We start from the raw sequence: 13,165 nt of genomic DNA on the forward strand, positions 1-13,165 counted from the left end.
GTCTTTTGGCTTTTCCTGGTTAGGGGTCGCCACAGCAGAAGTCCAGTCTGCTAATGATTGACAGTAGATTTTCACAAATGCCGAGGTGCCAGCTCGACATTCAACCTTCAACGAAGGCACGCCCAGTTACGCATGTCTATCGAATGACCACCCAACCATGGGGAGGACATGCAGACTCCACACAGAAGGCACTCCCCATACTCCAGCTGAGAATCGAACGGGAGAACCTCTTGCTGTGAGGCAACAAGGCTACCGCTGCACCACCGCGGAAACCTGGAAGTCTAATACCCAGTACTGAAGTTAATTCATCTTCATTGCCTGTTGAATACTAAAGTGTTTCCTTCTGGATTGAGGACCAAAATAGAAACCATGCAGCTTTCTTACATGATTCTTTAAGGAGATTTAGTGATACAGTTTACACAGGGACACAAAGAAGACAGCAACATCAGGAATGGAAGGTTGTTGTTTTTGGTATAGTCCCTCCTAAATGCTTTAGTTACGTGTTAAGGTGAAAACCAGAATTTGCTGTTCACCATCTACATGAGGTGTTATAACAAACTTAGGAACATATCACTAAGAATATAAGTAATGCTCACATTCTCAAAATGTTCTCAGTTACACAGTCACAGGAATATAATGTGGTTGTTTTGCAAGCATAAGCTATAAGAAAAAAAAATGTGTTGACTCTACATGAATTACTAAGTCATGCAACTTCAAACCAGCACACATAGTGGATGTCATTATTAAACCAGCAGTTTATGAAATTAGAAGGATCTTTGAGTGATAGGAAACTTTACAGTTAGAGTGACTAGATGTCTGTTTGAAGTATGTTTTAGTTAACAACAGAAGAGCACTGCCAGATACACTATGGAAAATAATTAGCCTCGGGAGTACTGCTGTCATGTGCATATAAGATGGGGTGTAATGCCTCCCTAAAGTGATTTGCTAGACATGCCCCACATAAGAGGAGAAGAACCAACAAAAGAGTGCATAATCAGTTAAAACATGCATAATCAGTTAAAAACATGCATAATCAGTTAAAAACATGCACAAACTCTTAAGCCTTCCTACATGGGAAGTGCTGTACAATTAGACCCTCAGTGAAGTGCATGTCTGGCAAAGAGATTATGCTGTAAGGTGAATTATTGCACAGCATTAAAGGCCTTGAAAAGTTCAACAGAAGTTGCATAGAAAAGCTATCTTGAGATGTATTGCTAAAGGGGAGTTTGTGAACCTATGCAGGGCAATATTAGTGCTGTGGTGAGGCTGAAATCTAAGATATTATTTAATTTCCTTGAGTGGAAATAAAGGATATATGCTGCTTGTGACTTCAGATCACACTTTTTCTGGATTATGTAGTAACTAAAGTGTAAGTGGACATGAACTACCTTTAGTTTTGCAGCTGATTTTGAATGAATATTATGTATCTCATAGGTTCATAGGCGTTTACTAGTCTAATGACCACAAGGGCCATTTTAAGCTCAGCCATGCATTCCAAATTTCTGACAAGTTCTAGTGCCCTTGGTAAGTGTAAGCAGGGACTTGGGAGGTGAAACATTTACAAGTAGGACCTGAGAGATCAACCATTTACAGGCTGTCTCTGTCCATTAGAGACATAGGTGCCAACCCAGGGATGAATTTTCTGTTCCCCATCCAATTGTCCAAGTTGCACTTGACAAACTCTGCTCTGAGAAACTCTGCTTACCATGGATTGGAGCCTCTTACTGAGTTGAGGCTTAATAGTTAGCAGCACATGGGTAAAATGAAACAAAAGGTATAACAGGGTGGTCCTGTGTGTGTGCATACTCAGGAAATGGTTTGGACATGCAAAGGATATTGTGTGGCATGGAGGGTTGTGGGATGTCTGCTTGGATGATAGTCCTAAGTGTGTGTGTGTGTGTGTGTGTGTGTGTGTGTGTGTGTGTGTGTGTGTGTGTGTGTGTGTGTGTGTGTGTGTGATACCACCATTTCTGCTGCCAGTTGGTAAACCGCTGACTGTGAATCACACAACTATCATTATTCGTGCTGTTCTTCATATTTGCATTAGCAATGCAGGGTTGTATTTCATGCTCTATGTGAATCACACATTGTGTATTTTTTTGGATTGTTTCATTGCATCTCTGTTGCACTGGACTTGCACAATGCATACCATAATATTGAATTTGATTCGTAGTCAACTGAACTAATATCTATATTGAAGACATTTAAATTTAATAAAATTAAGGAATATGAAACAAAACATACCCCTTTCTTTATTAAGTACCATTTTCTCTTATATTAATTAGCTAATGAATTTGCATAACACAATTCATTAAATCATTCTCATGTAGTATCTATACAATATCTGCAACATGAAGGTGGCCATTATTATTATAAATAAGTGCTCTTATTTGAAAAACTGCTTTATGAAAGCACATTTTCAAATATTAAACAATGGCATATTCATGGACATATAATACTTTTTTTTTCTTTGGTTTTGAGTTTGCACAACAATTAAGCCAAGCAAACGATTACTTGGCACGCTCCCTGTTTAAATACAGTTTATTTTTCTTCCATATCAATAATTACTCAACTTTGTTTCACAAACTTAACTAAACAAATATCATGTGGTTTCTGTACAAAATCTTCAACAGCATGCTGTTTCCAGTGCCCCAAGGCAACAGTGCTCTTTCCAAATATATTTCACAAAAAAACAACATAACCAGATTAAAAAGTAAAATCCATCTGGAGTCATTTGGCACTGTACTTTCTTAGCTATATATTTAATTTTCTTTATCACAAGAATTTCCCACGATATGCAAGTGTATCTTCGAAAGATGAAATGGTATAACATATAAAAATGAAATACAAAAATCACTGAACAAATCTTTCACTTGTGTAACAGATTTAATTCTGTATTATTAGTAGTTTCTATATCACGGTTCTTAGCTTATACAGGTCTAGAATTCTTTAACATTATAAATTATGGTAACACAGTAGCAGAACTGCACTTGCACAGTGATGGAAATGTACGAATGCTGTCCACAATATGCACACAACTGAAACAAAACATATGCAGCTATACAGTTAGTCCTAACAAAGGTTAATTTACATCTGTTACACTGAGATGAGTTTTAAGCAGTTCTGCTTAATGTTTTGCCATTCAACAGCACAAGTGCAAACTACATGATTTGCAGTTGGTGGAGAGGGTTAAAGCTGCAGTTCCTGTGGCACAGGGTTTATTTCCCTCAGCCCTCATTTGCCTACTGTGTGACCCTCAGCAAGTTACTTAACCAGACATTGAGCCCAGGTTGGCAATGGAAAGTAATTGTGTGCCCAATGGACCTAGCTGATTAACAAATGGGTGAATGTACACACACACATATATATATATAGAGAGAGAGAGAGAGAGAGAAATACACACACACACAAAATAAATCAGCATATTTAGTTACATTGATAAAAGATTACATTAGTAAATAACTCCACAATTCTATACATTAAAATTATAACAGCCTTATAATATATGATATACCTGTTACCTCTATGTAACTGTCTGAAATACGCATTTGGTTTTGCTTTGCTATTTTCCTTGCAATTTTCATTGTCTCTTCTGTTCTTTGGCGATTCAACAACCATCGTGGAGATTCAGGAACTAACCTGAAATATAATTAAATAATCCTAGAATGTAATTCTTTCGTTATAACATATATAACATTATAGTTCAAAGGAGATCATACAAAGTCATAAGTTACAAAAAGAAGTTTGCATGTGCATTTTGAGTCCATCCAAGAATGCTGATAGGCCCCATTTGGGTATCCCACTAAACAACACCTCTCCATACCATTTCTGCTCTACTGTTTCCTGACTACATTCCTGGGATCACATAGTACCATGTATTAAGGTGGGTCATTTCATAGGCCTATGATGACCATGATGATGATAATCCCCTTTACCACAAACTTAAGGTTAACTCCCCACAAATAAGCTTCGCTTTGTAACTTCTGTACTTTATACATTTTTTTCTTTATTTAGTCCTTTACTTTGTCACCACGTTTCTTTGTTGACTGGATACAGAACATTTCTGTGAGGTTCATACAATATACAAAGGGCATGTGATAAGCTCTTGTTGCACTGCAAGCCTATATGTTCTTTAATCCTACTCTTTGTTTGACTTCTGTGAGAATTCTACTATCCACCTTCATTAATGGACTGTAAAACACTAGAAAGCATTACACTAAAAGCTTAACATATATGTTCTAATACTGCATGGCAGTAACATATGGTACCTTGGTGTCTACATCATGATTAATATGCATCAATTCATAAGATCATACTAAGTTTAGGGCAGGAGAGCCGTGACAAGGTTCAGCCACATCACCCTTCTAACGACAAGGATAGGCTCGAGTTCTTTGGACTAGAAATGATTATCATTAATGCCAGAAATAAATTTGGAATTACCCATCCAGTCATTGAAGCTTACTTATAAAGATTATCTATTTTTTTTTAATTTCTCCAAGTCTGTTGGGTTTCTAATACCATGATGGGAATGGACCCCATTCCTAAGTCAAAGTATGATCAAAGTTCATAAAATTGGTATTGTTTCAGTCTTTGATGTCAGACGGAAGTGCTCTTCACAGCACCCATAATGTAAGGCAAAGTCAAAGTGCAATTAAAGTTCATGAAATTAGTAGTGTTTCATGCTCTTCACAGCACTCGCAATGTGCCCAGTAATGACTCCTTCTGCAATTAATAATCTGCTTGATGTTCAAAAAGAATTTATTCCAAAGGTGGATAATGCTTTGCTTAAAGAACCTATGACAGAGGCAGGTATTGTTGATCTTAGCTTGGAGGCCTATGTCTTTGGTGTGGTATTTAGTTGAGCTGTTTGATCTATGAAGGTAAAATAGGCTGAAAAGTAAAGGGACTTTCACAGCACAAAACACTAAGCAAACTTCATCTCTCCGGAACCTGTAAGAGACGGTGTAGAGAAATCGAGATGTTAGACTATTAGGGTAGATTGAGTGGTTTAAACCAAACATTTTCCTTCTTAGTAATCTTGTATTTAAAAAAAAAAAGATGTTTAGAAAGGTACACTATAAACAGGGCAATGTGTCTGCTAATGGGTCTGCTAATGGAGGAGTAAATGGAAACAAAGATATCCTTATCCCTACAAGAGATGCCATAACAAATAAAGCAGAAAGACTTTGTGACCACAGCTGATGCAGTGGATGAAAAACAGCTCATTGTCAGTATGAGTACCCATATTTCTAATAATGAGGTGTGTTTAAAGAACTATATTAGTGATACGATAAGAAGGGATAGGATGAGGTGTGTTTAAAGAACTATATTAGTGATACGATAAGAAGGGATAGGGTTCATAACAAAGGAAACTGTGCTACACTTCTTTGCAGTTTGCGGTGAGCCCGTGATTAGCCGACAAGGTGTAGACCTGATCAAGGCCTTGTTGTAGAATTTGATTATCATGAAATAATTTGACATCACCTTATTTGTAGTCACCTACAAACTTGCTTATCTTTAGACCTTGGGTGCCTGATTTTATCTCTGAGAAGTAAATGCCAAACAGAAGGTGACCCAACAGTGAACCTTGTAGGACACTTGTAACACTTCTATGGCAAGAGGAGATACACCCCCCACATTGAACTAAATGATTTCAGTCCAGTAGCCAATTAGGTATCCAGTAAACACTGTAAGTGTAAATGCTAAGACTGTAGCCCATATGATGGATGTTGTCAAAGGCTTTAGTGAGATTAAGGTAGGGAATGTGGCCCCTCTGGCTTCTGTGTAAAGCTTCTGAGACCTTGTCAAAAAACTGAGCAGGTTGAGTAGGCATGATCTTAAAAATCCAGATTGGCTAGGGCCAAGGGTCTGGAGGTCACCTATGTCACATTTAATATGTTCCCTAATAATATATTCCATAGCTTTACATATAATCCTAGGGAGTTTAATAGGCCTATAGTTAATGGGGTCTGTAGAAGGCCTAAGATCTAGGAAAAATAAAGTATATTCTAAGCTTCTTTATGCTATAGTTGCATGATTTAATATTCATTTGCTTTTAGATGAGAGAGCTGATGCAGCTAAGACTATGCTCATCTTCTGGGGAGAATAAGAGGTAACTTATTCAGACCTTCTAAGACTGAGTGAGTGGATGCAGAGGATGAGCTTTCCTCACACTAGAATGCATTACTTGACCAAGAACACTGGTTAGAGATTCAAAATCATATCTTCATTCACATAATATTTCCCTAGTTAAGAGCAGACCCAAAAATTTACTTAAACAATCCCTCCGCTATATGTCTATAGTTAGAAAAATAACAACTCCATTTGTATACTGTATTGCAATATTTACCCTATAATTTCCAATAATTTCCATCTAAAACACTAGTTTGCAGTAGTTTAAACATTTAATAAGGTGGTTGTCAACAGTATTTCTTGTATTCAAAATGTATGCATCATACGTTTTTATTTATTGTTGCAACACTCAGTGTAACTGAGCATTGATACTGTAAAAAAAAATTACTTCTTCTGGTCTGTGAGGCAAAACATAGGATGTGCAAATGATGTCTGAAAACAAACCTTGGTAGTCACAGAGATGGCTGCTGAGTTAGATGAGGTAAGGTAATATTTGTGTTAACTCTTCCTTGGAATTTGTGAGGCAATTGTCTATTCATCTTAAGCACAGCATCAGCTGAAGTACAAAAAGGTGAAATTACATTCCACTGTGACAAGTGATGGCACCATTTCTTAACTTTGGAGGGTAGAAATAGGACTATAAGGCCTTTGGTGGTGGGGCATCCTCTGATGGTACTCATACCTTACAACATGATCCAAACAGGTGCCCTGACAACAACTTTTGAATGATGAAATGGGTAAGCCTCACCATACATCATCTTCTGGAAAGGTTTTAACACAATGCATTATAGTGTGAGCCAAAAATGACACTGTAGAGCAGCAAAACAGCAACTGCAATTCACTGTTGCTAACCAGACAAGACAGATATTATAACACTAACCTGTGAACTGGAATTAGGACTTCTAGAACTCCATGTCTGGGTGGTAACCAAAAGCATGATACAGGAAATCACCTGTAACAGACAGGAGAAGGGCCAGGGATTAAAAAACCCTTTCTAGTGTCTGCTTGTGTTGTATCTGGGAATGAAAGAAAGTTGGCAGGACATTTAGTTGCAATCAATCACTCTAGAACATCGCCATTAGATTGGGTTGTTAAAAACTGCATTCACCCACTGAATTTGCCTGTTAAAGTATTCCAGGCTATCATGCTTGGGGTATTTTTTGTGTTATGCTAGCAGATGCTTCTGTAAGTTGTAACTAATAAGTATCACATTAATGTATTGCATATTTTGCATCTTACATGATAAAGGAACAGGAACAGTTAAATATCTTCAGATAAAATACCTGGGGATTCTTCTGACAAATAATGTTATTTAACTTTAATGCTGCATCAGTACATCCCATGATTATGAACAGATAATGATGTTTTAAGAATAATATCATGACTGTGTTGCAGAACCAAACAGTACTCTGGGCAGTTTTGGTCACAAAAATGTCTCAGCAGAATTCTGTACCCCAGCAGTGTGGCTGACATTATATTCCAAAGATCAAAGTAGCAATCTGTGTATGCACCTGAGATAGTGCTAAGGGGCTCAGAATGAACAGCTAATCATTTCAATCCTCCAGGCGGCATCAAAGTCTCATAGGTGTATATAAGCCTACATGAATTTTGATATTTTCTCATAGAGAAAGTTGAGTTCTGCACATTTGTAGATCTTAAAATCAGTGTGGATTTCTGTAAAATATTTGCGAGTTTATGGAGAAGGTCATAAGTTTATGGTCAGCCTTCAATGAGGATGGAGATACTAGGGAGGTTGTGAAAGAGGCAGGGTTAATTGCCAACTGCTCAAGGGAATTTTTTTCTTAAGTTTGGCAACATGTGGGGATATCATACATTGGAGGTATAGGTGTCTGAGTTTATTATAGTGTACTTACATGTCACCCACAATACTGGAGTTTTTGCTAATAGGGAGATCATTTAGAACTCTGAGGAGTCATATGAGTTTGCCAAGGTACAAAGAATGTGTTCTACAACACACTATTAGTTGATAAGTAATCCTATGTAGATTGATCTGTAATTCAATGGATTCAGTTTGTAGATCCTTAGGGATCTGCCTAGAGGCAATATGTCTTTGACAAACACGGAGACTCTGTTACAGTTGCCAGTGGGTTTGAACGTATGAAAAACATAAATCTCTTGTATATAAGAAGTGTTCATGATGTTTTCTAAATGCAGGAGCACCTCAAGATCAGAAAACTTGTTGTTTAGACATCAGGCATTAAGGAGAGCCACCTTAATTTGATCAAATTTAGAAATTGATTTGTTAGTTAAATTACAATGTCCCTCGGCTGGACTCTGCATAAAAATGGTATTAAGGAGGAGGCACATGGTTTAGCCAATATGCATAAGACTTGTCAAAAGAGATGCAGGCCATCCTTAGTAAAGCAATCTGGGCTATCATGCATCTGGTTCCATATTGACACATTCCACAGACAACCTAGAATGACACCAGCTATTTAACCAATTATTTAAGTCAATTATCTATGCATCTTTTAAGATGAAGGAAGAATTCCAATCAGGACTAGTGTCTCATCAGCTATTGCAACATGCATGAAAGGTTCTAATATATCTCTCAGCATGTTCCCCAGGTTTTTACACCTTGGGTCATTCATTCCTGCTTGTAACACTACCATGTTTTAGTCATATTCGTCTAGAGTCAGGGTCCACGGGCTTTTGCAATGTCAGAGATCCTGACGCTTGAAAGTAATGTCATTGTAACTCTCCCCTTGTCCAGCATTGGGATGGATGAATTAGCATGCCTGAAAATAGCATTACCTATCACTACAACCTTTTGAGTGCAGCTGTTGTTTGAAGTGGTACATTTACAGTGTCCCTGCTTTGGGTGTCTCTGTATGAGAGCTAAGCATGAGGTAGAAGAGGGGCCTTATTTTTCTGAGACTCAATCTTATTGCTAGAAGGCTTTGGGAGTGATTATTTTACAGCCTCACCATAATTAGTAAAGGACTGTTGTGGTGGTATATGAAGCTAAAAGGACAACTTTTAAGTAAGGTGGAATCCACCAGATGAACTATTTATGTCTCTCACCGTTGGAATTATTAGTGTTGAGAATACGTTGTATCTGTGCGCATAAAGCAGTTAGTCTATTATCTTAAAGCTAGTGTTAGAAGGTTGGCAGCAAAGGTGAAACTCACAGGTGACCTTCCATCCTGTCAAGTGATTAAGTATTTAGATGTGTAAAATAAAAGCAGCAGAGCATGTATGTACTTATATTTACAGATGGATTGCTAGTGATTGGTAATTTGGCCCCATATGTTGCAGATTTTAAAAAATATGATGAAAAAAAAGGGATTAATGTCTCTAGGTATCCCACTCTGCAAGACAAAGGTAGGAACATATGAAATGGAGGTTATTTCAAGCAGTCATAGGGGAGGAACCTCCTTGTTTGATTTTAGAGCATGAGCAGATGAGGTGAGATTGGGAAGAGCATCCAAAGATAAATTTATAGTAAGGGCAGGCAACAGATTGCCTAGGTGGACACTCAGTATTACAAATCTATGGAATACAATGGGAGGGAAACATTTCTAATTGGAGCAGCTTTTATAAAATTATACATTTGTTCTTAATGACAACAGCCAGTGAAATATGAGAGGGAGGGGATTTTGTGGATATATTAACATAAGGGTAGACAAGAAAAAATACACTGGTTTTATGAACACAGCAATAACTACATTTCACTCCACTTGTTTCACTCAATGACGCTGATAATCTAATTTTATGTAAAATATGTTTTCCAAAAATGTCATGTACTGTACTTTAAATACATCATGTCTTTAAATATGTTTTGTACTTTACTACATTTACTCAACTTTTGCTTTATGAGACTGTTGGACTTTTCTCCCCAGGCCTCGGCTGAGAAAGGTCTCTTGCTCAGTCGGACTTTCCAGGTCAACAAATATAAATAAATAAATAAACAGGAGATGGGATGGTGGGAAAATTCTTCCGACACTTAACTCCCATATATGCTGACCTTTTCATGGCCTATGTTGAGGAATACATGATATATGATACATCACATAACATCTTTCAGGTCGAGATGGACATCTGGAGACGCTATCTGGACGACTGTTGGCTGGTGTGGCGTGCGGATGTGGGTTACTTGCAGGAATTTGTAGAATATCTTAATGACAATGTATGGGGACTGGAATTTTCTGTGACTTATGATAAAAATACTATCAATTTTTTGGATGTCACTGTTTACAGGAATCCAGACCATACCTTGTCTACCAAAGTTTTCCGCAAGTACCCACAATACAACACCTTGCTACATGCCTCAAGTCTACACCCCCATCATACCATTAAAAGTATTCCGATATCTCAATTTATACGTATGAAACGTCTCAGTTCCAATGAAGAGGAATACCAATTAGCCAGCAGGGATCTCAGTCTGAGGTTTACTAATAGAGGATATGATCGACATGATATTGCGTCTGCCCAAAGTAGAGCTAATTGCATAAAGAGGGAAGAATTATTACAATACAAAAATAAAGATAAAAATCAATCATCTCATGGTACCTGTGTCAGGTTCATCACAACTTATGGGAGAAATATTAACATGGTCAGGAACATTATTAATAAACATTGGAATATCTTACTGGCCAATGACAGGCTGCGAACCATTTTGGGGCCACGATGTCAATTTTCATATAAGCGGGGCAAAACCCTAGGCTCCTACCTGTCACATTTTAAACATATGGCAAGTGGGGGTACCATTTACAAACAACTCACACTGCATGGTGATGAACTTTTTGGTTCGTTTCCCTGTGGTCATTGTGGCTCCTGCTCATATATGCCTAAATCTAAAGAGTTCTCCAGTCGTAACACCAGCAGGATATTTAACATCAAGATCTTTGGTAATTGCAGTAGCGATTGGGTGGTGTACCTTGCTTCCTGTTATTGCGGGGCATTTTATGTGGGCCAAACTTCCAGAGCATTAAGATACAGAATGAATGAACATCGTAGTGATGTCAGGAACCATAAGGAGACTAGTGCCCTATATCAACATACACGCAAACATCCACAGGCCAAATTTAGTTTTATGGTCATTGATCGCATCTCTGGAGATAGAACTAACAAACAAGGTTGGCATGGTTTATTGGATCAAAAAGAAAAATATTGGATTACAACCCTGGGGGGTTTGTTCCATCCGGGTTTAAATGATCACTTATAGGAGATTATGTCCATGTCTTGATAACCCTGTTGACTTATTTTGTTGTTAAGGTTTGGATTATTTTGATATCAAGAATTACTATATATTTGCGTATGCAAATGATATACATGTATCTTTGCTCTGTCTAGCCTGATTCCTGTTCATGACACCCAGCTATATGGGTTTGCTAATTAGCAGCAACTTTGGTATGGGGGGTCTGGGTTGCTGAATTAATATAATATAGGTAGTTGACATGTGAAATTATTACTGTTTGTATGGATAAATATTTGTTCAGCGGATGTTGTTTATGGTCATAAAACCATATATGTATTTACATATATATGTTATACCACACTATTCCAAGTTTATTTTATTCCCTTACATCTATTTATGGTTGTTAGGTCCTCTATTCTCACTGCTCTTCATTGAAGTGTTACATCTTGCATTTTGTGATTACAAAAAATTTTGCTAATCAGCAGTAATTTTGGTATGGGGGGTCTGGGCTACTGAATTAATATAATATAGGTAGTCGATATGTGAAATTACCATTGTCTGTATGGATAAATATTTGTGTAACAGATGTTGCTTATGGCCAAAAAACTATATATGTTTTTACATATATATGTTATACCATATTATTCTCAGTTTATTCCTTTACCTTAACTATGGTTGTTATGTCCTATATTATCACTGTTTTTCACTGAAGTGTCACACTCTGTATATTGTGATTATAAAAAAATTTTTTTCATCTCATTAATATTGATGAGCTTATTTGCCTTATTGGCTGATGGTTTGTATTTAAATGGATGAGGACAAGGAACTTGACTGTACTGTCCTACACTGAAGAAGGCTGTTTTTGCCGAAACTAGTTTGTTTTAGTACAAATATAAATGAATATTGAACTCCGTTCTGCCTTGCTGGTCTATTTGGTGATTTTGATACAATGGGAGGGAAACATTTCTAATTGGAGCAGCTTTTATAAAATTATACATTTGTTCTTAATGACAACAGCCAGTGAAATATGAGAGGGAGGGGATTTTGTGGATATATTAACATAAGGGTAGACAAGAAAAAATACACTGGTTTTATGAACACAGCAATAACTGCATTTCACTCCACTTGTTTCACTCAATGACGCTGATAATCTAATTTTATGTAAAATATGTTTTCCAAAAATGTCATGTACTGTACTTTAAAAACATCATGTCTTTAAATATGTTTTGTACTTTACTACATTTACTCAACTTTTGCTTTATGAGACTGTTGGACTTTTCTCCCCAGGCCTCGGCTGAGTAAGGTCTCTTGCTCAGTCGGACTTTCCAGGTCAACAAATATAAATAAATAAATAAACAGGAGATGGGATGGTGGGAAAATTCTTCCGACACTTAACTCTGTTGTTGAATGGCCTAGAGCTACAGCTCCCAAACTAGCCTGGCTCTCTCACTCCTCTCATGAGAAATGTGAATGACTTCTAATGACATTTAAGAAATGTAAATGAACAAGTGAATGCCTGGAATACCAAGTACAGTAGGAAGCTTGGATTCACTTTTAACAACAGGATATAACTGCAGCAGTTAACTCTGGCCTCCAACCTGATATTTCCTTTCCGTTTCATTTATTCAGAAAATTGAGAAATTAATTGGACTGAAAAAGAAGCAAGTAAATGTTATGCAACTCTTAAAGTCCAGTTCAGAATACAAAATGTTTAGAACAGAATTTATTGATAGTCAACACATCTGTGATAAAAGGCTGCTAACTGGAATATTGAAATGAGCATTCTGAAAAACGTTTGTAGCTTACATGCACCATGGTTATTCCTCTGGTCTAGAGGTAGAGAGAAGCTCTCTAAGACATCATGGGTGTTCC

The 13,165-nt window shown here is 37.2% G+C and overlaps 1 protein-coding gene across 1 annotated transcript in view; it reads right to left on the bottom strand.

Annotated features, from left to right (window-relative positions):
* Window positions 1-3,485: 3,485 nt before the first annotated feature.
* LOC122803380 (solute carrier family 22 member 3-like) overlaps window positions 3,486-13,165 on the bottom strand; it is a 423,027-nt gene continuing 413,347 nt past the window's right edge. The window contains exon 5 of the mRNA XM_044073001.1: window positions 3,486-3,639. Within this exon, the coding sequence (XP_043928936.1) occupies window positions 3,486-3,639 (154 nt within the window). The remainder of the gene's footprint in view (window positions 3,640-13,165) is intronic.

The sequence above is a fragment of the Protopterus annectens genome, chromosome 1.part0, assembly GCF_019279795.1.
Source record: "Protopterus annectens isolate FY-2018-M chromosome 1.part0, PAN1.0, whole genome shotgun sequence".
Classification (NCBI taxonomy): Eukaryota; Metazoa; Chordata; order Ceratodontiformes; family Protopteridae; genus Protopterus; species Protopterus annectens.